The sequence below is a fragment of the Bacillus rossius genome, chromosome 13, assembly GCF_032445375.1.
Source record: "Bacillus rossius redtenbacheri isolate Brsri chromosome 13, Brsri_v3, whole genome shotgun sequence".
In the NCBI taxonomy this organism is placed as follows: domain Eukaryota; kingdom Metazoa; phylum Arthropoda; class Insecta; order Phasmatodea; family Bacillidae; genus Bacillus; species Bacillus rossius.
The window spans coordinates 20,683,325-20,710,383 of record NC_086340.1 but is presented as its reverse complement, the minus strand read 5'-3'; the positions used below and the strand labels follow the sequence as shown (position 1 = coordinate 20,710,383).

Sequence of the window (27,059 nt, the reverse complement as noted above, 5' to 3'; positions counted from 1 at the left end):
TTTTGATCATGCCGTTTAATTTGAAACCAAACAACACTTCCTCTAGCAACTGTGACTGAACTGATTAACTCAGAGTTAGGCAAAGTACTGGTAAAAAAAAAAAAATACTTTCAGAGTTTATCAAAGCTATTGCATTACCTACATGTTTCAGTGGCTATCCGATGCATTTTCATGACAGTGTGGTGAAATACTTGAAAAAATCCTGTTGCAGGAAACTCTTAATCATATAGGTACAAGTATGCAGCCACAATTACAATTCTAGGGTCTGCGAGAATAATCACGTGTCAAATTTTGTATTAGGCATTATCACATAAGTCATGGTTTTGTATTAATTCATAAGTGATAGTTTTAACTTTATTATGGGTGTATATGCTCTTAAAAATAAATTATATCCAGAATTTCTGTGATTATTAGCAGTCATTAAACAAATAACACTCCTGTAGTACTAGGGATTTTGACATACCTTCTTTTTCCCCGCTGACCCAAGAATTATTTTTAGTGAATGTGTCAATAGGGCCTCATTAGTAACAAACTATTAAACAAAACAGATTTAATTTATTACCTGAGAAAAAATTAGCTGTCAACAATTTCGTAATCATAGTTAATATGAATTATGGTGCTGCTACCTATGGTGTTTGAAACTGCATCATGTGTTTCCTTCTGTTTTTTCAAACATTAATTTTATAATTTTGAACTCCCAACCAAAAGTACTTTAAATAATGCTGTTAAATTACTTTAATAGCAGTTTTTATTTTATTTCTTCAAAATCAGATATAAACATTTATTTAAGTACTTTGCATATTTTAGCTTAATATAATGATGAGTCAAAGTACTTTTTAAATATTTTAATTGATGGCAGTCAAACATTCTTAGCTGTTCTTTCACTCCATTGTGTAGAAGGCAATAAAGAAAATGGTCAGCCTGTCTAAAAGAGATAACTGCATTTGAGATTACCGTATGGATTTAAAACATTGTGTTAAAAGCCTGCAAAATAATTAAGAATTCATAATGGCACTTAAATTAAACAAACATTGTTTTCATCTATTTTCTTTTATTCACCACCAATAAATTATAGTAGTATATAAACAAATTTTAAAAGCACTGTAAATTTTAAAACTTTTTTTCCATGCAAACATAGCACAGTGAAAATACGTTTTAACCAATATCAAGTATACATAATTATTTGGGCTTTCTATTTCATTACCACGAGGCACATAAAAATATACTTCACCACCCACCACACCATACAAAGTGCAGCACGAGATAATTCTTATAGGTATTGTCAAACCAGCGCAGGAACGAGGCATATATGTAATTACTAGAAAATCAGAACTGGCAGAAACTTAAGTTTTGGAGAACTTTTCTGGGTAATTACCGTATTTAATCGCATAATGTCAGCATATTTCTTTTTAAATACTTGAAATGGAATTTTTTTAAATCAGCATAAAGTCCGCACCAGACAAAGCAACCTTGGCCACCCCTGAAAGGCACAGTAACGGGATGGAAAATTACCGACGCTGTCAACAATGCTTTGACCTTGAGTTGTTCATTTCTCCGGAGCGGTCGCTGAGAGGGTTTTGTAGCGCGGTGAAACCGTCCGGACTCAGAAACTCGCACGCTACTGCGCAGCTGCCTGCGACGTCACGCGAGTTGCAAGGGGATGGGCTATATATAGCACAAGCCAGTACACATCAACTCACACTACGTCACAAAGTAGGGGAGGTAGCGGAGAAGTGGTGGGGGTACATGTGCACGGTTTTTTGTACACACAGTGGGCAAGGGACAGGGAGGGAGGCTCGCCGGCGCCGGCTAATGCAGACATTAGACATCTGCCTCGTGCCATCAGTGGCCATCTCAATGAAAGATTAAAAAAATATCTTTTCACGCATTGCGTTTATTTTGTGTAGGCTGGCTTCGGCTTCTGAATGTAAGAGCGCACACGTGAGTGAGAGAAGAAAAAAAAAGAGTAACGTCTTCCACTAATCGCCGGCACCCAATTATCTCGACACCTGTCACATTTTTCACGTCCGCTGCGGAGGGTCGCCAGTCACCAGCGCTCTGCTAGTAAACTAATTATGAGAGAACAATTTTTTTTACTCTACACAAAATGTAAAATTTTGAGGAAAAATTTTTTTATTCGGACTTCACCTCATAATGTCCGCACCCCATTTTTTTTTTGTCAAAAATGTAGCCAAATTACTGCGGACATTATGCGAGTAAATACGGTACACTTGATTTGTTTTACACACACATAATAATGCCTACATGTATGTACATAGAACTTGATTATTCATACAAAAAGTTTCAATTTATAAATATGCACGTAATGTAGGTTAATTTATTTTCAGGGGTGGAGTTGGAAAGTCACAAAAGCAGTGTTCAGTGCTCCATTGCAGAATCTGCGTGGTCGCACAAGTGGCCCATGAACTCGCTCCTCGACCTGTAGTTGACCTTGCCGCACTGCTCACAGCCGACCGGGTGCTCCGGGTGGTACGTCGTCTGGTGCAGGATCAGGCTGCTCTTCACCAGGAACATCTCCCCGCAGTAGCGGCAGGGGAACACCGGCTCGTGGCACTCCTGGAAGGAGCACATGGTCTCCGCCAGGAAGGACGACTGAGCCTGGGCGTCCGCCGGCGCAGTGGTGCCACCCTCGCCGCTCGCTAGGGACTCGCAGCCGCCGCCGCCCGCCTGGACCGCGCCCGCAGGCTTCTGCCGTGTTCCGCGCGTCTCCGTGCTCTCCGGCGCCGCCACCGACACACTGCTGCAAAAATACCTAAATTATTAAATCATTGACATTCAGGTAATTAGAGACTGATGAGTAAAAGGTGTATGAAAAGAGCATTTAAAAATTTAATTTATAGCATCTATTATGAGATTTTTTAGCATTTTTCCATTTTGTGATTTTTAGCACTTTGTTAGCATTTAAAAAAAAAATGTTTACTCGCATTTATTTTCGTTGATTTTGTTGTTGTAAATAATTAAAGCGCATATGTACAACGCACATAGGTATTAAGTAATGACAGAGTGAATTTTAAAATGGAGTTCGCAGGTTTTTGGGGATTTCAGTTGCATGTTTTGAAATTGCATATTTAATAAATGTTGAAGTATCGCAAATCGCGGTAATTGAAAAATTTCGCATCTATTTAGCATTTATCGCAATTGCGAATTTCATACACCTCTACTGATGAGTGATGATGGACAAGGGTGAAACTTCCATGCTGAAGAGGCTACAATTTTCAAGCATCACGGAAATTCCGATTGCACGAGGGGAATAGTTGGGTACATGGCGGGGGAACCAGGAAAGGAGGGAAATGTTAGGTATGTGGTGGGAGAATCGGTCGAGGAGGTGACAGCAGAAAAGAGATAGAACTAACGTAGTATACTCGCACACTTTCATATATTGTGTTTGACCTGCAACCTCAGTCAAAGAAAATTATGTTTCCTATAAAGCTAATTAATATAATATGCAAGAAGTTTCACTTCTGTCTCACATAGATTACATGCAAACATTTTAAAAAAAAATACTTAAACCAAAATAATATTAAATATAATTTTTAAAAGTTGTTAACAAACACAATACATTAAATACTAAATGCAAGAGGAATCAATTCACTGCCCCCACAAAGATGTCTGGATCGGTTCCCGATGAAGGGCAATGGTGAGATGGAGCAGCAAAGGAATGTGTCGGTGCAGGACGAATGGGATTACCCCGGGAGAATCCAGTGGCTCGCAGCAACACTTGCAAACGATTCCAGGTTGGACACCCACTGGTAATCAAACCCAGAGTTTCGCCATTATGTTAAAGTGACTGTCACTGTCAAGACGTTATCTAGGGCCGTGTGACGAGAAGATCAAAATGGTGTTGGTTCAAATGTATCAATCTATTTCAACAAAGATTCTGAGAAAAGTATAATAATGGTGCCTCAATCATTTTAAAAAAAAGTTTTTTTTTCTCCTGTTATAAATCAAGACCGACTCAAAAGGTGACTTACCTCTTAGTTTCTGGCTTAGGTGCTATCCTTGTAGGAACAGATGAGTGCAGCATTTCCATGGCCATTTTTTGCACAGCTGAAAAATTAATGTTTTTGATAAAAAAAACACAGAATCAAACATGGAGCAGGCAACTCCCAGATCCCAGAGCAGCGGTTCGGCCAAGACTCAGCATGTGGCGGACAATTAATTCTCTCCCCACTAGAACAAGCCAGGGGCTCAAGTAGAGGCAGCGGATGTATGACTCATGAGTGTGATTCAAAACTGGTGCAAGATACGTTACTAACATTGTTGCTCTCTTTCCGACATGTATTTACAATGATTAATCTACTAAAGCATACTTATAATTTAAGATTCACAGACAATATGTTTTACTATTAATTATCACTAGAGTCACCTGTTTACGGTGAAAAGTAAAGACAAATTTCGTCATTTTTTCTTGTTGATTTTGGTGTATTTTTCGTCGATTTGAAAGTGAATTTCGGTAATTTTTTCGTCATTTCTAAAACTTTTTTTTTGGCGCTTTTCGGCAGTTTTGTTTAGTAATAAGTTTTAAAAATTGAAAATGCACTTTGGAAAAAAAAATGTTTATATATTTTTAATTGGAAATGCTCTGCATATAAAAAAATGTTTAGGCTTGAGATTTTGCTAGAAATATTGACTACTGCTATCTAGCTTGATGGGAAAGCCATTGCAGCCATTAATTCCATATTTTCTGCTGTGATGCGGGTTCTTTTGTCTGACATAATGTTTCCATAAGACGAGAATCCTCTTTCACAATCCACATTACTAATGGGAATCCACAAAGCCTTTACAGCACACTCAACAAAACACTGAAAATCACACTTCAATGACAACAAAATATTCAAAACATCTACATCAATCCCACTCTCAGCTTCTTTTTTAAACGGTATCTCTGAAAAGATTGTACGCTTCAAGATACTGGTTTGAAGCAAGTTGTTCTAAAATGGGCACACACTTTATCAAGCAAGAAATGTAAGTTAAAAAAAAGTATGTTTTGCATTTGGAATTTGAGGTTAGGTTAAAGGACTATTTTTATTTTTTGAGGGTTTCGGGATTGTGCATAATTTAAAATATATCGCATGCAGAAACTTATTTATCGAAAATTGAATGACAGAAAAGAGTGACATATTTTCTTATAGAATAAACAGAAGCATAATACCAATACCACCTTCTATAAACTTGTTTATCCAATCTCGTAATTTCGGGTGATCAATTTTTTCCAACGGGATATTCGCGCCCATGAATGCGCGAACAGTAGACAAAACAAATTCTTGTTTGTCAACTTTGGCTTTTTTTGCCCGGGATACCATGTCAGTGAGCGAAACTTATTTTATTCCTGACGATGGGCCCGCTTCATTCATTTCCCGTGCTAACGCCTTATTCTTTTTATGGGTGACGCTCCCATGAATATGCTTCACACACGTATTTTTTCTTGCCCACTCCATTTGGACATTACAAAACTTACACATTAAAATTTTGTTGAATTTGTCAAAAACATAAAATCCCTCATGTGCGAATTCTTTAGCACGGTCGTATACTGTGACAAACATTTTTCACGAACGTGAACTTAACTGCCAGTAATCAACATACAATTTTACGGTCACAGTTCTTTAATAATCTGTACTATAGCGCTCGAAAGAAAACCTAATCCAATATGCGCGAGAAGCAAGTAAACAGAACATAGCTTTCTATTTTCATTTGTTTTCTACCAATGCGACATTAAAAACATCGTTTGTAACTTCGTAATAACCAATAGTTTGTAGTTACGTAAATATCGATCATTGGTACACACCGTATTGGTCCGAATATAAGGCGACCATTTTTACATAAACGAGAGATGCAAAAATTGGAAGTCGCCTTATTTTCGCACCCAAGACGTCAGAACCGCAAACATTAGTTCCAAGCTGAAAGCTACAGTAGAAACATTGTTTAACAAAACGTTCACGATTTTTTATATTAACTAAAACTTTGTTACCTCACACGGGGAAAAACGATAAATCCACCTAATATTGCAGTAATTCACAATTGTTTGAAGTTGAAAATTAAAATATTTGTTCTTGAGTAAAAACGTGAATGTTGAAGCATCTCAAAATGGCAACCTTTTATTTCACAATTCATATTTGTACTTTGTGTACAATCGCGTGTTAACATTTACGGTAATTTATCTTCAGATTTTTAATGGAAATATTTGTACTAAAATATCACAGTTATTTTCAGAACGATTGTTTACGTTTACAAACATTTCGGATGTAATGTTTGGAAATTCACGGCTGCCAACTGTCTTTCCACAATATTTCTTTGTTGTAAAACGAACATTGCCGAACACGCACGAAGACGCCATATTAACAGGAATTTGGTACGTTGCTTCAAAAGCTATTTTAATAATCCACTCTTTATTTATGTAAAAACCTTTCATAATTATAATAGATTATTCTTTCAAATTCATAGAACAGACTCTCTCTGTCAGAGAGTAATATGGACAAATATACGCGGTCACGTAACCGAAGTTATTCATGGCCGTAAGCTTCATCATGTTAGCTAACCACTTGTTTTGTTCCGGCAAGATGCATTCTTTGTTTGCTTTTTTTACGTTTAACACACTACTAAATAGTAATACGCCTTGTTCTGTGGTAATACGTAGCTTAAGTCAAACGGATAGTTAAATGCTGTATTTTAAGAGTGATTAATAGCCATTGTAAAAATTTTAAATTCGTAGATACAGTAAACTGTGAAAAATGAACAATCACACATCGGTGGAACGGCGGGGAATGAGCTCTAGACAAATAAACAGCTCTGAAGATGACAATTATGCAGCTTCATTAGAGTAAACATACGAAAAAATTTCTAGTGTAATACTTAAAAATGTAAATATTTTCTAATTGTTTTCTTTTGACTTTTAGGGTAGGCCATTCAAACTTATTTTAAATAAGTAATGTGATAAATATAAATTAATTGTTATACATACATGCAAAAACGATTTATCAACACAAAATGTATGTCTAATGAATTTTCACATTAATTTCTACCAAACATTATTTTTACATTTGTTTGGCCTCCTAAAACTGCAGGTCGCCTTATATTCGGGGTCGCCTTATATTCGGGCCAATACGGCAATTCGATATATGTCGCAAAAGGTCGACATATATTGCCACAAATCTATACGTTTCGTTACTTTTTCGCGAATTTTTGGCAAATAAGCAAATTTTGCGAAAAAGGTTCTATTACGGTGAAAATTTCGTGATTTTACGCATCGCGAAAAACAGGTGACCCTAATTATCACTCTACTGAGATTGATACATCCACCCATTCCCAAGGCCAACACTGCATCAAACGATCGCTTAGTCACAAGCTCACAGCCATTAGTAAGTGGTTTTCGATGTTTATGGCTGTGTTCAAAAGTGTAATATATTATTGGAAACTAAACTATGCTTTAGAATATAACTATTCTTGGTTGTATTGTACAAGGTAATTGACTAGGAGAAAATATTTTATGAATCATCCCTTTTGCATATGCTGGTAGACAAGCATAAAAAAAAATTGGTTGTCTGTAAAGTCAGTTTACGGACAATAGTTTAACGTGACGTCATAACAAAACATTAATGAAATGATTGATCCAGAAGAAAAGGAAATATCATATTCGGCCTGAGACTGAGCCGTAATAGGTTTTTGCAACCAAACCATTTAGGCATTAAAAATATATTCTTTGACGAAAATTTTTTTTTTTAATTTTTCTATCTTTTGAATGATAAAATCTACCTCTGCATACTTTTATGAATAAAATTGAATCATTTTTATTGAATTATCACTATTTTGTATGGATACAAAGAAGGAGTGAAATTAAATGTACAATTTAATTTATAAATTTACTTTTATTTGCATTAATTAATTCAAATATATTTATTACTTTTGAAATGTTGTGTGCGCCGTATTTATTTTTACAAGTACAAAAAAAACATTTCGCAGCTGCCAGGATTCAAACTGACAACCTTAGGATTGGAAGCTAGCGGTGCTCACCGTATAGCCACAAGGACATACTTGAAAAGAAATAGTTTCAGATGCTATAAACATGTTTATAATAATTTTGTTCATGGTAGGGGAATAATATTATTTTGTTTTTATAACACGATTTTATAACAAATACGCATCCTAATACACCAAACTTATTTATAATGTGTTACAATATTTTTTAAAACATTGTGCAAAAGATCCCGGGTGTAATTTGAATGATTATGTGTAAATGTAAAACACCATTGTTGGTTCAAAACGTATTTGAATATTCAACATTACTTTTAAATAACTGTACCGATTGTGCTGAAAATCGGTGGACGATCGTTAAATTACATAATATTAATAATTCAAAAGACGAAAATATGATTGAAAAGTCAAATCGATGGTTGTTCCAATCGAGTGGAAGAGAGATGCCACGCATGCATACAATGAGCATGAAGAGAGATGCCACACATGCGTACAATGAGCAAACAGGACACATCCGTAGTGGGACACTTTTTCGTGCGTACAGCCGGCGTTCATCGATTTATTAGACGTCACGTCAAAAAAACGTTTTTCAGATTGTGATGCTTCATGCAATTCATAACCTGAATACTGATTTCTAATTTGAATTAGGCATTTGAAAACAACACGACTGTTGTTCCGGCTTGAAAGAAAAAAAAAACGCACCTGCGTCGGCCTGCCTCTGCCGTATCTTGTGAGCGAAGAGAGGCTTGGGGAACACGGTGGGGATGGCGTTCCACACCAGCCTGCCCCTCGTGCTGTTGGTGAACATGCTATCCTGGAAGTGCTCGCCACACAGGAACTTGCCGTACAGCACGTCGGGGTCCAGTGGCAAGAGGTCCTGCCTCTCCGCGTTCTCCAGCCACTTGGCGGCCCTGCGCCAGAAACACCGCGTCAAGGGAGTCCTGGGACTGCGGCACACGACACAGCGACCGGGACATCGGAGAAGGAGCATTGCGATGGTAACATTTACAGCCGTAAACAAAAAGGAGGGGGGGGGGGGGGGGGGTCGTCAGTAAAGTCGGTTTACGGACAATAATTTTTACGCGATAACGTTATAAGAAAACATTGATGAATAATTGCATACTTTTTTAATTTTCAAATATTATTTACAGTTTTTGCAAACTTAATTTTAAAAAAATTTGTTTAAATATAATCATGAACAATTAGTTATAGAAATAAACTGAAATTATATCAATGTCCATAAACTGTTAATATGAAATGATGAAATTGGACAAATAAATAAAATTTTTTAAATTGCTGCTTTTAAAAAGCCCGACTTAACCTGTTTGATATTATAGAAGATTTTCTCGCACGATGGTTGGCCGGTTCTTGCACGCTCCAGATGACTTAAAACTTGCATTTCAGAGGACGTGGATTAGAGTCTGACTTTGGTGTTGCGTGTTTTCCCAAAATCACTTCAAGGCTAATGCTGGGGTGGTTCCTTCTTGGGCTTTCTCCCAGCGGGAAGGGTTCTCCCATTCCCTGAAGCTTCCTCCGTCTAACTCCTCCGCACCTGTTAAGTTCCAATACCTCACTCTCCGGCCCCTACCATTCTCGGCCCATCCTCACCAGGATGATTCCTTTCACCCTTTCTGTTCACCTCCACTCCCTCTGTATCTTGCTCCTTGATCATCATCGACGGTCTGTGTGTCCCTCCGTCTTCTCCTTCCCCTCTCCAGCACACACTCATTACCCACCTCGCAGCCCTGCTCTGTACTTTCTCCAGCTCTTTTATCTCTGCTACCAGATTGCTGCCGCACACTCCAACAACAGTCTCAGCAACGTGGATTACACCTTTTACTTCACCCTCCTCCCTGTTCCTTTCAGAGTTCTCCCGAGCAACCCCACTGCCCTCCTCCGCTCTTCTTTACCACCCTCTGGTCGTGTTTCCCCATCCTACAGCAACCCCCAGGTAACTGTTCTTATCTACCTCCTGTATTTCCTGCCTCTCCCAACATTAGGACTTCCTTTACGATCTTCCTTCTCCTCCTAAACTATTGTGACACCTCACTACATTTGCAACCTTGCTATACCACTACTGTACTAATGTGTGGGGGCGGCTTAAGGACTGACCAGAAAAGGATGGGTGGCAGTGCCAAGCTGGTGTGATAACTTCCTTAAGAAATATTAAAACTTAAGTATTGTCAGCTTCCATTGGCAGGTGCTAGTTATTGGTAACAGATACGTAAGTGGATGATGCTAATGCATCCTGGTTTAATTGTTATTATCTTAACACTATACCTGAATGTTTTCCTGCCCTCAGTAGTAAAAAAAAATATACAATCTGGCAAAGAATGTGGATCTCATATTACATTTAAATCATATTAACACGTTTAAAAAAAATAAATGACTGGAGGAATATCAATAGCATTGCTGAACTCCTACTCTACTGTTCTCTGTCAATAAAAAAAATTTTTGTTTGATGTGGAAAAATTAGAAAAGGTTTTGGGAGGATTTGTAAAGGAAGAGGGTGTAGAAGAGAGGTTGGGAAGAGGTTAGGGGGCTAAAAAAATCCACACCAACCTACCCAGGTATAAAAATTATTGGTCTTTCACCAAAACTACTGCTGTGGATAAGCAAAATGCATGCAGTATTTATAATTTATCCTCATCCACATGCACATTAAGGTGCGGTTTCTCACACAATATTGGTTATTTCATTTTGTTCTCATTAATAAAATTTGTTACAGTTTCACCTTGCATGTTATCTTTCGAAAAATTATGCATGAACTTTTACAGCTCAAAAAATAACGCAGTGAGAAAATTTTTGACTCAGCAACATATGCAAGAAAGTTATTTGAATAAATTTGCAGGAAAATCCCTCGCAAGGCAAATGTGAGCACAATACGGAAACACTCACCTGTTCCTGTTCTTGGGCACCCTGAACAGGCTGAGCGAAGGATTGGCCTTGGTGCTGTTGTTGCACCACCGCGCGATGCAGTAGTTACGCCTCGCGCTGGCCCTCCCGGCCGGCGACGCCGGCGCGGGGCGGACGCTCTCGCAGACGGTGGAGTCGGGGCTGAGACGCGTCTCGGGGCTCTCCGCCGCACCGCTGCCGGCGTCCGACGTGGACGACGCTTTCCGGCCGCCGGCTGCGGCCACCGCCGTGTCGACAGCAGGCTGGGTAGCGATGTCGGCGCTTTCGCCGGAAGCGAGTGTCGATTCCCTCGCTTGAATCCCATCTGAAGCACCCTAGAGAGTTTCCCCACAGAATAACAACCTAATACTTCACGTTATAACAAAGATGTGTAGCTAGGGAATTTTCGGGAGAGGATATTTTGTAACAGTATGGAAAATATTTATAGCAGCGCTTAATGTTTTTTTGACTTTTTTTTTTCTTTCCCTGGCAGGCTAAAAGAAAGTGCTATATTATGAATAAGCTAGAAAAAACAACACAAATTAATAAATATATATAATCAAGGATCGACTACAAAAGCACAGTACCTACCTTTATTCTACACAATTGTGGATAGGTTGGGTGGAAGGTATACAGTCCAAAATAACATCCCCTGACTACTTTCTTGTCAACAGAGCAATGAACTTAGATTTTTTTTAAACATTAAAACTATATCAAAAGACAATTTTTGAGTGGTATCAAATGAAAGAGAGCTCTCGAGTTGGTTTTGGAAGCTAACCTGAGTCTCCACAAAGCCAGTTTCATTCTCCCTCCTCTTAATTTGGAATATTTTTGTACTACAGGTCTTTCATGTAAATATTTTCATGAAACAGGAGGTTAAACATATTTTTAATTTTAAAAAAAAAATTGAACATGGTATGTACTTTTAATGCTACTGAAAAAGTAAGTTAGGTCTACAACAAAATACACTAGGGCCTGTATATATTTATTTAAATCATACAGGCATATCGGCTATTCAAAATTCGTAGATAAATGTTACAATATTAACATTCAAAAATTACCTTTTTGTTTCTTGCTGGTGAACTGAAGTTTTCCTGAGCCTTCAAGCAGAGCTGGAGGAAATTGTGCCAGTGATCTATGTGGCTTTTGCAAATAATGCACACGTACTTTGGAAGACAATCTCCAACAGTTATCTGAAAGTGTGGTACAAATTGTTCTTTACCCTAATATATAATGTAAAAAAAAAATAGTGAATAAATTGATTTTTTTTAATAGCTAAGGTAATTACTAATTCTAAAATGGTTTTATTATGTAAGCCTACTAAAATTCAATTAATGTGACCAAGAAATGATTTATACCATTCTTATGTACATACTGTTTCATGTAATGTATTTGCGTAAGTTCTATAAGATTTTTCCTAAATATCTTTTATAGCTTTAATAGTAATGTAACATGTGTATATAAAGAAATGTTTTTTTTTTTTATTCTGGAGCACTGGAATTCATGTGAAATTCAGAGAATAAATAAATAAAAATTTATTTAAATGAAAAGAGATGACTGAATCCTTCAGGAACCATTCATCTACAGTCAGCACTCACAGCATGCAACCCGCACAATTTTATCTGCACGTACATCGCCAGACAGAGCCAGGTGGCGCAACGGTAAAATACTGGCGTCACATTCAGAAGAACTGGGGTCGAGTCCTGAATCCAACCATCCTGATTTTGGTTTTCCTTGACTCCTCAAACTAACCCTAGGTAGGGTAAGATAGTGTAAATTGGTAGAAAATTTCTTTCCTTTTTTTTTTACATCATAATCATTCTATTGGAATTTTTTCCTGTTATAACAATTTTTATAGTAGCAGAGTCTAAAAATTTATAAAAAAATTGATTGAAAAAATATGAACAAAAAATAGGAAAAAAAAACTTCTAATACACCCCAAGTGGTGTAGTCTAGATCTGTAGCAAAAAAAAAAAAACCCTTATTGATTCATGTTAAAAAGCTGAGGTGGATCGGTGCTCAAACAACAACCAAAAAACTGTATCTACAATATTACGCTGAAAAAATTTCTTTACAGAAAAAAATATATATTTAGATTCAAAATTATTTTAAAAATTGGATACAAAATTTTTTGTTGTTAATTCTATGGTTGGTCAAAAATTTTTAATTTAAGCAATGTATTTAAGATTGTAATCATAATATTTTGTAACTGTTATCTTCGTTGAACTCCGTCTTACCCTACTTAAATGCTAGGGTTGTTTCTTACAACAGACATCACAAGGGAATAATAAACTTGAAAGGTCAGTAATATTGTAAAGATGTCCGGGATGTACTTTCTCTAGCACCAGAGAGAGGCCACCCACACGGCCCCACAAAGTTCGGAGACTGCTTTGCTAAAAAGCAAAGCGTGGCGTCACCATCATTCTCTATGACATCCGCACTGTGAGGTACTTACAGACTGAGTAGCCCATTGCCACATGTTAACGACTGTTACAATGACTTACACATGGCAATCAAGGACATAACTAGACAATTTTCCACCCGAGGCAGGAATTCATCTTGGCGCCACTTTTTTTTTTTTTTTTTTTTTTTTTTTTTTTCAAACCAACGAAACCTAAACCTTTCCAGACAAAACCTCAAATCACCACCACATACTAATTCCACTATTTCAAATATTTTTGCTTCAACTTAGATGGTAGATTTATCTGCACTGATTTCATTTTTAATACAATGCAAGTTTCATAGTGTGCGAAAAATGCCAGTTTTTAAATATTTGACGATACACATGTATGTACCTGTCAATATGAATAATTCAGTTCATCTGCCTTCCATCATTTTTTTGTGTTCTATCACTGTGATATTCATATATCCAGTAAGAATTACTCTGCCAGTTTAGCACCCGAGGCACAAGCCTCGTATGCCCCCTTCTAGTCACGTCTCTGATGGCAATGTTAATTACTTTTAATTTATTTCGTGAGACAGAATGTGCCAGTAACACACGTTATGGCTATTTTATTACAAGCAATAATACAAAAAAAATTTTAAAAAATTAGAATGTACCAACAGTTTTTAAATAGTTTTTTTTTGTACTGGTCTGAGTACCTCTACTCTACAATAAATGTAATGAGACGAGTAGCTAAACACATTAATGAAGAAAATTTATACTAAAATTTGTGTCGAGGTCCAACTTTAAAAATAAACTTCCCTTAAAACCTATATTGTAAAATATTTATTGAAGTAACACATATTTCAAAGAAAAATAATTTTTTTAGTTTGCATTATAAAAAATTTGACTGGTCAAGTTTACTTTGCGGTAGATGAAAAAAATTATTTTTAGTCCCGCGAAAATATGTAAAATGGTATAGTACTATAAGTGTGTACAGTGAGGTCTTTAATCCGGTGCCTTCAGGACCATGGTACCATGCCATGCAAGTGATATTGCCCGATAATTGAAGGGGCTGGGGCTGATTAGTAGAACACTAAAATTGACGGGGGGGGGGGGGAGGGGGGAAGGGAAAAAAACAGGCTTATTCCACAGTGATGCGGCCAAGGATGGAATAGGCTGCAACAATTTGGAACTCGTAACTAGGAAAGGAAATTAAGTAGCTGGAAAGCGTGCAACATAGGGCAGCGAGATGGGTTATGAGTATGTGGAGGAGAAGGGATGACAGAAGGAGCTGGGGTGGGAGACACTGCAAAAGGAAAAGGAAAGTGGAAAGACTGGTGAAACTGTTTAAGGTGATTAAGGTGGAGGGGGGGGGGCTGGGGAAAGATGGCAGATGGGTTGAACAGAAGGGGGTACAGAGGGAGGAGGGATCATGGGTGGAAGATCCAGAAAGATTGGAGACGAACGGAAAGAGGGAGGCAAGTATTCCTGGTTAGTACAGGGCGGGAGTGGAATGGGCTTGGGTTAGCAGACGTCCGTTGTCCACGCACCTTCTTTGGGACTCTGGCCATAAGCTCTTCTAGCATTTTTAAATGTAAAGTAGTTGTGTTTTGTCATCTTAAAGTCCTCTGCAGTGTAAAAGTGTTCATCGTGTACTACGTCACGAACTTTGCGTCAATCTCTAACCACATACTCTCTCGCGGACCTCCAATCCGTGACATTTTAACAATGCTAATTTCGAGTAGGTACCGATTCCTAACCATAACGCTCATGTTCTATAAGGACTTAGGGTCGTGCTCTGGCATCGAAACACAACGGGCTGAGTGCTGTGGAAGACCATGTAAAGCGTATTTTCTGCATTAAACTGTTGTTGTGTACCTTTTGTTTTTTTCATTTCGTAATTGCTCTCTCTCTCGCCACGTGGCCAGGAATCCTCCTTGAGAACTCACCAGGCATAAACTTTCTTAACTTTACCCACAGGACAGCCCAGCAGACGACAAAATGTTTTCCTTGGAATTATTAGTGATTGTATTTCTAGTTACTAGTAGGCACTATGGAATGTTTTTTTACTTTACCTGCAACGGTGTATAATTATGTATTCTTTCTAGTAGACACTGCCCTACATTATTTTCTGCGAAAAGACCTGTCATATTGTTTTTATTGTGCATACCTGCACATAACCTACAAATTTCCCTGTCAGTAACATCTGTTATATCCATTGCGTTCGTGTATCAAAGTCACTGGATCACTGCTTATCGATTGGAAATAGTAACTTAGTTACAAGAAAATAATTTATAAGAAAGTATTAAAAAATGTAATTTAACATTAAAATTATAAACAAACTGTGCATTTAGACGATTCTTCAACTACGCTCTGTCACAGCCTAGGTAAATACAATGCTGTTACGCCAATATCTTTGGAATCAATTTTCATAGCTTCACTTCGCTTCACTGCGACAAAACACATTACGTAAACGCTGTCACTGTTAGTGATTTATTTAAGTCTATAGGCATTCCATTTTGCGTAAGAAACTAATACGGTCAGGAACTCTCTCTCCCTTTCAGAGGATATCTGCAAACATAAATACATGTTAATTAATGCTATGATGTGAGTAACGGAACGTTTCTATGTATGGTTGGTGGCATTGCTGATATTGGTTCTTTTTATAGTGTTGGTCAAAATGGGGCTGAATTAAGGGTGTGTAGACGACTAACCTAATCTATGGGTTGACGTTGACAACGTGTCTGAAGGTACGAGATAAACAGCTGCATGGTTGAAATGGTTTTAAACGCGTGGTTGAAGAACCGGTAACATTTTATGGTAGGGATAAATAATTTTATTTAAGTGTTTGGTTAACTCTAGTAACTTAAGCAAATTTGAGTCCCTATGTATGTATTTTTAAGATTAATGTGGTATGATGCGGACGTTTACAATTGGCGTTGACGATTGTAAACTTATTTATAATGAATCTCGTAATTTTATGATACATATGTGATGTCTTAACAAACCTTTTGTTGTTCTAAACATTTTAATTTCCACTTAACAGCATGTTGGTTTTTGAGGTATTAATTACTAAATACTTTCAAGATTGCTGCAATTGGGCGCAGGCCCGGTGGAAAGCATTCACCATATCTGCCTCTCACTCTTCTGAATTGAGATACACTTCTTGCCAACACACACTCCTCATCTAAGACATTCTATTCTGTCGTTCTCACTACCATAGAGTATTTCTCCCTTTCCGTTCTCCTTCTCTCCTTAAACACTTTCCAAAAGTTCTCAATCCTACTCCTACTAGGCTTTGCCCTTGCAACGAGTTTCCTCAGTTCCCGCCTTCCTTTCACACTGCGCAATAATTGATACACCCTAACTATCTATTCCACCTGCCTTGTCCTTTAGGCTCTCCTACCCCATTTTCTTTGTCAGATCTGTTGGGCTATTGAAATACTCCCCCTTCTCATCACTATCAATGCTCCCCCACTTTCCTTTCACCCATATATCTGCTCTCTGCACCCCCCTCCCGTATGTGTATGGGTCCCACACTGCTGCTCCAACTCACTGCCTCATCTGCATCTCTCTATCCTGCATGGTCTGTACGCAAGCATGTCTTGTAAGCTTTATCATTGATGATTAGTAGAATAATAATATTAGTTTATACTGATTGCATAGTTATTTTTTCTATTCCTTTTTTATTTAACACTTTTTGTAGTCTACAGAAGAATTTTTCGACCCAGATCGTCCCTGGAAATATATTAACTCGATATCTGGCATTCCTATTGTTAAATTGTTAAATTTAGTAAATTTGCCTATGCTTGTAATTTTTGTCAGTATTTGTAGAGGAACGTGTCTGCTGGTTGCAGAAGGATTCAGATATCTTGGTTAGCACGTTATCTCAGCCAAAGTCTTGAGTTGTGCCCTGGTTGGGTCCCGAACCACCACCATCCCTTCCGCTTCAAATCACTACAAGAGAGTGGACCTCTTGTCACCAAGGCTCCAGGTAACCATTAGGGTGTTAGCGATAGACTATTTTTGTTCAAAAGAAATGGTAACAAGTACTATTTTCATCAAATGCTTTCCAATACGTAGTCATAAAAGTGCTAACTGCTTCATAAGTACTTTGGCACAACAAACTGATTAATTAGGAAATTTGATGGTAACCACCTTATTTTGAGGTAGTGTTTTATTAATCTTGGGGAGAATATGTTGTAAGTTTACAGTTTTATATCTGTGATTCACTTTTTTTTTGTTTTTGTTTGATTCATCAGATCATGAAATTTAGAATGTACTACAAAAAACTTAAGTGAAAGAAGTTTTCTTCTCAAAAGAAGTAGTTCTATGGAAAACATATTGGAGTGAAACACACCCTTCCACATTGTCGTTCCAGTTTAAAGTCCTGACAGGGTCAATTCAAGATTTTTTACATGTGAGGAACTTGGTGGGCATTGCAGCGAGGCTTTAGTGTTTTGGGAAACATTCCCATTTCTCCCACCCATTCGTTCCATCGGTGCCCTGTTCTTATTATCCCTCTGCGACTCTTGATCTCACAGTCAACAAGACGACATGTTCCCATCTCGATTAATTTTATTTTTCATAAACTCACACTATTGTAGATATGGTCATGAGACCAGTATTATTTTAACTATTGATTTTATGTCATTATTTTCTTGATGGCACATCTTTAGGGTAAAAAATGAAAATGTCTGTCTGAGCCAAACTATTTGAAAATAAAACCATTTGATTAGGTCATATATTTTCAATTAAACTATTTGAACAATTTATTGGTATGGGAACAGAATTGTATTTTGTTCAGTATACAGAAAATTATTGGTGAATTCATGTGTGCTTTGCCCTGCATCTAGTCGACACAGGGATCGTCCAAGACGGTGAGATGTGATGAGGCGAGAGTGCTGCGTTGGTGGAAATAAAGGGTGGAGGAGATGGGAGTACCTCGAGAGAACCCATAGGCACGACCACATATGCCATGTTTCCCACTTGCTGAAAATCATGGTTCGACCCGCACCTCCGTGGCCCTTGGGAATTCGAGTGAATTTAAATTCAAATCATGTCAGGGTGTCCATTTTCTGGAAAGTCAGGGAAGTTGAAATAATTTCAATTATAGGTCGGGAAATGTCGGGGAATTTACTTGAAATTGTCGAAAAGGCACGGAAATTCTCTTCAGATAGTTATTAAAGGGGGAAAGATCATACTCCAGTCTGATGTTACCCAGACTGTAATGGAATTTTTTAAATTTTTTTTTTTTTTAATAATCTCTCACACTATAAAATGGAATATCCAAGCTCTTTTTTTTAACTAGGCTAGCCATGGTGGAGGGTGGATTTTCTTCATTTCTTTCAGATAATTGCAAAAATATAAATTATTTAAAAAAAATAGTCTGTAAATTAATAATTATGGTCATGAAAGATCAGGGAAAAGCCAAAGAAACTATTTTACAGATACGTTTGCACATTCTTTATGTGCAATAAATGGATACAGTTTTGCCTCAGATATGGTTTATACTCTGTGATTACACTCTGATTTTCAAAGGTTCCACCGTACCATGGCTGTTTTGAGATGATCGTACGAGTCCACAGTTTGGTGGTGCTTGTGAACTCAAATTGAGGAGTGCAGAAACAGGGTAAGCGGTGATATGAATGTTCACAGTGGTATGTAACAATTAGGAATATTTTTAATCGTGCAGTTTTAAACCTAATAATGTTTTAGTCATCAGCTTTATATTAAAGGAACCTTATTAATAGAAAAAATACCCCATTAACAGAGAAGATGAGTGCAAGTTTAGTAATACCTAAATTTGTTTGTTACATCTTGATCATTAACTGTTACCATCAGAGAATTATTAGCCTCAGTCAATGTTACTTCAAGTACTAAGCATTCTCATGGTGATTGGCCAGACCCTCCTCCGATTAATTCTGCCCACAGGGTCCAATCACAGCTCGGCTGTGAGTAGCTCTGTATAATTCTTTGCCGGTACCGTAGGCATATCGTTGTGAAGGGACCTAGTTAGGGGCGTATCTGTGCTAGTGAGGCGGGTTGATAACTGCGATGCTCGCTGGGGCTTCGAGTGTGGTAACACTTCCAAGCGCAGGCTGTGGATTGGCACACAGTTTTCTTGTCGTGCATAGGGCATCCACGAGACTTAAATGGTGACCATAACTGTATTTTGCAGATAAATGAAGTTAAAGTTGCTTTGAAAGTTCTTTAATTTTCATCTGCCCTCAGTATATTCTTAAATGATTTTAATAAACAGACACTCCTCGGATATCTTGAGCAATTTGAAATTGTGTGGTTCTTTCTGAAGGCGGGCACTTAATTACCCTTTAAGATGGCAGCAACACGGCACACCGTCTGTTCTCGTTGACGTGATTTCAACCCACGTACCAAGAATTATTTAAAATCTTATTCCTTGAACACATTTGTATGGTCTTAAATTTTCTGCTCAGAATTTACCATGGCGTTTGTAGCTGGCTAACTTCTGTATGGAACAATCTCTTTCAATATGTTTGCAGCTAAAACCCTTCCGGATGTGAAAACTGTGAACTGCATCAAATTGTCACTGCAGATAAAAACTTCTGTAGACTGGCAAATGAATTCTGTTCGCTGGTGTCATTTATTGTGCCGTGTTTGTAGCAGTTGAAAATTACGTGATATTTACATGAATTTGCAGAACAAAACTGAAAATGTGTTTTAGATTTTAGCCCATAATTATATCTAACAATACATAATGAACATCGTGAGAACATGGTCTTGTCCGTTATAGCATCACAGTTCTACAGTTATGAAGGGAAAGTCACATTTTATACTTTATTCATGTGGCCTTAAAATATTTGGGAAGAAAAAAAGTAAAATGGGGCCTCAGGTTGTTCGTACAGGCAGATTTAGTAGTCGAAATGGTCATGTGACCTGATTTTTTTTTACAAAAATAGTCTTCTAGTATGTAAATTAATTTTTTCAGAGTTTGTACCTAACACTCAAAATCACAAACTTCTAGTTCACAATGTTGATTTTAACTTTTAAAATATAAACTTGTGTGTTTGTGTGTGCATATTTCTGATGTGTTTTAAACTTTTAAATTATATACGACTGTCAAAGTAAATATTATATATAGCAATTAGCAGAATCCTAAGCTTAAATATTTTTTATGTACAAATCGGTGAAAATCTTCATGGGTGAAATTATATGTACCTAACATGCAATTGAGGATTTGAGAGATGTATTTAATATAATAGCACATTTTTACCCTTAAGCTCAGATTTATTTATTTCAATGTTAAATATCAACATCCTCAGAGTTGCATGTGTGTGCAAAAAAAGTGAATGATGAATGCATCCGAATTGAAACCTACTAGATTACAAAATTGTGACTTGGAGAAATTCAAAAACTGCCTCAAGAAAGTATGTAGATAATGTTAACATCTTTGGTAACCAATTTAGGTTGATGAAAGTAATATTTTAGTGGGTAATTTGAAATCGGTTATTTAAATTATATTTTTAAAAATATGTTTAGTAATTGTTGTGTATATTACTATTTGTAGAATAAATTTTGTTGTGGCTTATGCATTCAGTGATTTTGTATATGCTTGGTGTAAGTTTTAAATTTAGTTTAACTCTTCAACTATGCTTTCATGCATTGATTAAAGTAATTTTTTTTCTTTTCAGTTTTAGACCAATCTTGTCATCATGTTGCCACTGACGCATAAAGACCCTACACGTTCCATCCTGTCACGCATAAAAGAGAAGTTTGGTGGATGGGTGCGCCTCATTTTCTCGGACAGAAACTCCAGAAATTTGTTCCTTTTTCTGATACTGAATTTGTCGTTTGCATTCGTGGAACTGGCGTACGGGATATGGACAAACAGCTTGGGACTCATCTCGGATTCGTTCCACATGTTCTTCGACTGCACCGGCCTGCTCGCCGGTTTGGCCGCCTCCGTCATCACCAAGTGGCGCGCCAACGACAAGTTCTCGTACGGCTACGTGAGGGCGGAGGTGCTGGCGGGCTTCGTCAACGGCCTGTTCCTGCTGTTCATCGCGTTCTTCATCATGTCGGAGGCCGTGGAGCGGCTGATCGAGCCGCCGGAAGTGAAGCACGAGCGGTTGTTCGTCGTCTCCGTCCTGGGACTGCTGGTCAACCTGGTGGGCATCTACGCCTTCCAGCACGGGCACGCCCACGGCGGGGGTCACGGGCACTCGCACGGCGGAGACCACGGCCACTCGCACGGAGGCCACGGCCACGGCCACAGCCACAACAACGTGCACGGCCTCGACGTGGAGGAGCTGGGCGGCAGCAACTCGCAGATCATGAAAGGCGTGTTCCTGCACATCCTGGCAGACACCCTGGGCAGCGTGGGCGTGATCGTGTCGGCCGTGCTGATGCAGATGTTCGGCTGGATGATCGCGGACCCCATATGCTCCATGTTCATCGCGGTGCTGATCGCCCTCAGCGTGCTGGCGCTCATCAAGGACTCTGTGTTGATCCTGATGCAGCGGCAGCCGGCGGCGCTGGACCGGGTGCTGCCCCAGTGCTACCAGAAGGTGATGTCCCTGGCGGGGGTGTACAGCGTGCAGGAGCCGCACTTCTGGACGCTGTGCAGCGACGTGTACGTGGGCGCGCTCAAGCTGGAGGTGTCCAAGGCCGTCGACCCCAAGTACGTCGTGGGCCATACGCACATGATCTTCGCGGCGGTCGGCGTCAAGCAGTTGTACGTGCAGCTAGACTACGCCCCCATGTGATCTGAGCGGGCGCCGCGCCGGGAGACGAAATCTGAAGATACGGGAGGCCTCGTGTCGGAGCTCAACGTGGCCGTGCAGTGCGGCGTGTGCCGCCAGAGATGGGTGTGTGCCGTGCTTCTTTTCGGCTGGTGCAAACAACTGATCTTCGAGGTCGTGTATTGTCCGGAAAGGCGCAGGAAGTGGAGGAAAACTGACGCTTGCTACTTCAGAAACACGCTAGTGGTGGTTTAAACATCCTTCGTTTTACTGCCTCTACATGGATTGGGATTTTAAAACTTTTTTTTTTTTACATCACAAAATTTATAGTTTTTGTGAACTAAAATTTTATATCATGTTTCTGCAAACTGTGATGTAATTTTTTTTTACATTCCAAATTGCATTTATTTGTTACTTATTTGTTGATTTTATTTATATTTATGGTTGATTGATACTGTGCATTCTAAAGCAGGGATTCCTAGCTGTTTATGTGAGTGGTCATTACATCTAGTTTAGTGTTGTAGTATTTGTTGCAGCATTAGCTGGTCTATTCTGCTTGCACTTTGGCAATCTTGGACTCAGACGATGTGTGTTCTTCAGTTTTTGTGGGACATGACGAATATCGGTGTCTAGTAGAAAATTGTGGCAGGTTTAATCGAAGGTCCATTGTGAATATCAACTGTTCAGACCCAAATGGAAGTAAAGGTGGCTTATACAGCACACTAACCTGACAGACTTTTCAACAGCTGACACAATAACCAAATGGAGTAGATTATGATTTGGCAAAATTATAATACTGTATTTGGTAGGCATTTGCAATCGGCCAGACAAAAATGTTAAAAAGTGACAAAACTACTAGTGTATCAAATATAATGTGATATTATTGTAGTGTATGCTAATGTTACTGAATTTACTCGATTTAAAGACATAATTTTTCTCTGTTATTGACAGTGAAAATTATGAATGGCATCCTTCATTTGCAATATTTATTTTGTTTTAAGATGCATCCTTGTTGTGTCTTTTATGCTCTTAAAATGGTTTGTGGTGTACAATCTGTGACATCCTACATTTAATATAAACTCATTAACATCATTGGCAGTATAAGTATCATTTAAGGATGTTTTGACTGGTCAACTTTTCACGTTAGATTAAAGGTTAAAGTACTAATATATAATTACAAATTTTCCATGGTGTTATATTACACAAATACCTTGGATATTTAAATTGTGAATATAGTTTCCCCTCATTTTGTGTTTAAGTCGTCAAATAGGTAAATTCATTGTTTACCAATAAAATCTGTTCCCATGATCTGTTACATAGTGCTGGTAGTTAATGAACTGTTTTAATAAAACTAATGCACTTTAACAACACTAACAACAATTTATAAAATTTATTCCAAAAAAGAATATGTTAATTTCATTAAATTGTATTTTATTCATGTTTTAACTGAGCACTTATAAAAGGGTGCATTATAGAATCAGTGGTGTCCTATATTCGAGTAAATACAGTTATGTTCTTTGTTCAACTGTAAGGAAATAATTTCATTACTTATTCTATATACATTGTCTTCCCCTGCTAAAACAGCCCAATTGATAACTATAAAAAAAATTTCTGTTTTAAATGTTGTTTATTCTTATGTTTTCTTCAGATTTGATTTTCTAAGATGCCTATAAGCATTTCTAAATAGTTGTTTCATTGAGCTATTCAAAGGTCCCAACTGCCACATCCAAATGTATGTTCGCCAAATTATAATAATTAAACAAGAAAATGTTCGCAAGTGTTTATGTTGAGACTAGGCCTTTTTTTTCCCCCAGATTTCACTAAGAATAATACTTTTAAAAATTTCACTTTAGAAGTTATTATGTATGCACTTCAAGCTTTGTAAACCAAGAATATGAAGTTTCTGTAGAGACAATTACACAATTAGTCGTTTCAATATTTTAAGTACAAATATTTGCCTGGTATATTACAAATTGTCGATAACATGTGACCTTTATGGTGACAAAATTTGGCTGCAAAGCACAAACTGCAATTATTATATAGTTGAATATCAATAGAAATAGACCTAAACAAAAAATAATTGCATCAAAATGCAATAATAAAACAGGGACGTTAAGCCAAGCGTTTACCATGTGAAATGTTTTGTGTTTGAATAATTCTGTGTGGATATCATGTAATACATAAATATATTTTGTGTATGTCATGAAATTGGCCAGTCGCTTAAATGGGCAACTAAGAAGCATATATTTTAAAATATATACATGTATATATAAATGTTATAAATATTTTAATTATTTTGAGAAAAAAATAATGTGAATCAATTATTGTAAGCATTTTTTATGCAAATATTTTGAAAATGTTGGCAGAGGTATAATACAGCAATTATGTGTTCTATTTATTTAAAAACTTTCTGTAAAACACCATTCATCATAGCAAGATCAGTTCTATTGTCTGTTGATTATGTAGTTAAAATGTTCAGCTGGATAAAAACAGTTAACAAGAATTGGAGTGAAGAGCTAAACCAAACACACTAGAAACCAATACCTCTATGCTATCAACACAGGTGCAGTTTCAGTCGTATTCCTATATGAGGGGCATAGGGGGTGATCCCCCACCCAACTTAACACCCCTAAACTATAAAAATTTAGAAAAATGTAGATGACAAAAGCTAGGTCCACTCTTGCACAGCAAGCATGCGACAAATAACATAGTGAGATGGAAAGCTACTTTTTTTTATTAGCTGATAGTTAAATAATGTGTGTGTGTGTTTATATATATATATACTATATACACACACACACACCTATTTGTCAGGTAAAAAAATTTTCCTTCCCCCCACCCCCTGCTCCACTCAATTTGGTACAAGTTTTGAAGCAATGTAGTTTTATGTTTGCAATAAAGCAGTAAACTTTTATACCTATAAAAAAATTCTTAAAGAGGAAGGGTTGGTTTCTTTTTCTTCATTAACCTAATGTTAGTGTAGTAAATTTCATGGAAATACGATGTCGCTACTGCACGTATCTTCTGCCGTCTGTTGGAGTGTGTGGAAATAACTGCAGGTTTGTCGGACTAAAATTGTGAAGCTGTCCTATGCTGGTATCTAGTGTTTTTGGTGAAACTGTACTGTGGGGTTAAGAAGTTAAGGAGTTGGTGTAAGCAGTACTTAGTCAAAATGAGAATGATTCTGCTCTTTCTATCTAGATAGCAAAACATATTTTGGTTTTCATGAAGTTATTGAAGTGAAACTTTTAATGCGACTTCCAACAAGGTTGCGTTAAACCTTCAACGCTCCTGGGGAGGGGGAATAGAAAGAGACAGAGCGAGAGTGAATGCGTGGCACTCGAACGCATGCGCGTAGTATACCTGTTACAGGCCAGCGCGAGCGTTAGCAACGAGTAGCGTCCAATATTCCAACGCAAGAGGGAGAGAGAAAGAAAGATACACAAAGGTAGAAAGTATGAGAGAGAAAGAGAGTGAGTCGATAGATCCCAAGCACATGCGCGTGGTATTCTTACTATGCAGCGAAGTAAACAGTAAAGTTTCATTTCTTCTGCGCGGAGGGACTCCACGCACTATTTTTTTATTCCTTGCAGATGTATCATCTTAGTTTGGAATCTTACGATTCTACCTTGGGAGTTAATTTCAAGTTATTAAAAAAAAAAATTCTAGCCACTTTATACAGCTACGATTTGTTTTGTTAACCAGAGGAATTCAACTTTTTAACAGAGCCCCACTCCATAACAAATACTTGCATGATTTGTACGAAGGTTTTTTTATTATTTAGCTTTGCTTTAACTTATGCAGTATGTTTTGCTAAGTGGTTATATTTTGATAGTTTATGTAATTGTCTGAATTCAACACAAGTTTAGTTCAGTTTACTGTTTTATGTTACTATAAATTTTTTTTGTTTTAATTGTTGTAATAAAGCGAATGAGTTCTTGTGTAAAACACTTGGAGAATCAAGTTAACAGGTGGGCAGAAACAATGATTGGTATGTTGTGTATAATTTTATTAGACACTTGATAATGGGCATGATTAAATGGTGGTTGATGTTTGAAGATAATCTGGAATTTTGATTTAAACCTTTTTGGGATAAATAATTTACTAGAAATGTTCACACTTGGCCAAATGAAATTCTCTAGGCATTTGTTGAGTTTTTGCTGTAAATTTGTCAGTTTTTTTTTTTGTGTACAATCATTCTTTACACAAATTTCAGCAAGACACCAAAGAACTATATGTTGATTGATATATAGAGTATATGTTGTCATGATAAAAAATAATTATTTTCTGCAACCTTGCTTTCTTGCCCTTCACTTTAAACTATTCAGCAAAGTTTGATTTAAAGTTGGTCATTTGAAATATTGTGGTGGGGGTCAATTCGAACCATTATCTAAGAAACAGAATTTAAACAATCTTATTCCATCTACTCCTGTGAGAGAAAAACTTGGATACAAGGAATTTTTGATCTTAGTACAATGTTAAATATATTACAAATTTGGATCTTGAATGTATTTGTGTTGAGTATTTTGCAATCTCAATAATAGGGAACACTAGTTTCCCTGTATCAATTTAAGTTCGTACTAAATAATTGGTGAATCATAGTGTACTATTAATATTTTATGACGTCAAGAATCGGTGATGTATTGGGAAAGCTAGAATCAGAATTACTCCAGAAATTACTTCACCCCTGAAAACCCATCTAAAGTTTCACGTACTATACTTTACTGCTGCAGAGAAGCAATAACATTGTGTTTTTAAGCACTGTATGTAATGCAGTGTAGTGTGCTTAAATTATTACCAAAATATTACCAGTCCCTGGCTGTGGACCCTGGTAAAGCATTATGTGTAGTGATTCAAGTGCAGACTCTTGAGGTTTCGGATAAAATGCCGAACGCCAGTCTGTGTAGTAGGGCTGAGCATGGATTCACGGAAGAGCACAGGGCGAGGTTCAAGCCATGTAGCAGGTTGGTGTACTAAAAGTGAGACTTTGGTGTTTGGAACTTGCGCAGAGACCTCCCAGGTGATGATTTGGATGTCTTGATACTGAAGAGATCGCAAGTTTGCTAAAT

At 37.5% G+C, this 27,059-nt stretch overlaps 2 protein-coding genes across 5 annotated transcripts; one reads left to right on the top strand and one right to left on the bottom strand.

The window, feature by feature from the left end:
* Positions 1 to 1,034: 1,034 nt before the first annotated feature.
* Positions 1,035 to 15,720, bottom strand: LOC134538327 (uncharacterized). Its single transcript, XM_063379546.1, has 6 exons — positions 15,346 to 15,720; positions 11,946 to 12,077; positions 10,888 to 11,219; positions 8,692 to 8,900; positions 3,993 to 4,068; positions 1,035 to 2,761 (listed from the first exon to the last, which is right to left on the bottom strand). The coding sequence occupies exons 1-6, from the start codon at positions 15,487 to 15,489 to the stop codon at positions 2,380 to 2,382; spliced, it is 1,275 nt and encodes a 424-aa protein (XP_063235616.1). The 5' UTR covers positions 15,490 to 15,720; the 3' UTR covers positions 1,035 to 2,379.
* A 66-nt stretch (positions 15,721 to 15,786) lies between these two features.
* Positions 15,787 to 26,053, top strand: LOC134538326 (zinc transporter 7-A). Of its 4 annotated transcripts, XM_063379542.1 has the most exons (4): positions 15,968 to 16,090; positions 17,128 to 17,264; positions 18,812 to 18,902; positions 20,941 to 26,053. In XM_063379542.1, exon 4 carries the CDS (start codon positions 20,962 to 20,964, stop codon positions 22,012 to 22,014), a length of 1,053 nt encoding a protein of 350 aa, XP_063235612.1. In that variant the 5' UTR covers positions 15,968 to 16,090; positions 17,128 to 17,264; positions 18,812 to 18,902; positions 20,941 to 20,961; the 3' UTR covers positions 22,015 to 26,053. The 4 variants fall into 4 exon arrangements, with proteins under 4 accessions (XP_063235613.1, XP_063235615.1, XP_063235612.1 ...); XM_063379543.1 differs by lacking the exon at positions 17,128 to 17,264 and having other exon boundaries at positions 15,787 to 16,090; XM_063379544.1 differs by lacking the exon at positions 18,812 to 18,902 and having other exon boundaries at positions 15,980 to 16,090.
* Positions 26,054 to 27,059: the final 1,006 nt, after the last annotated feature.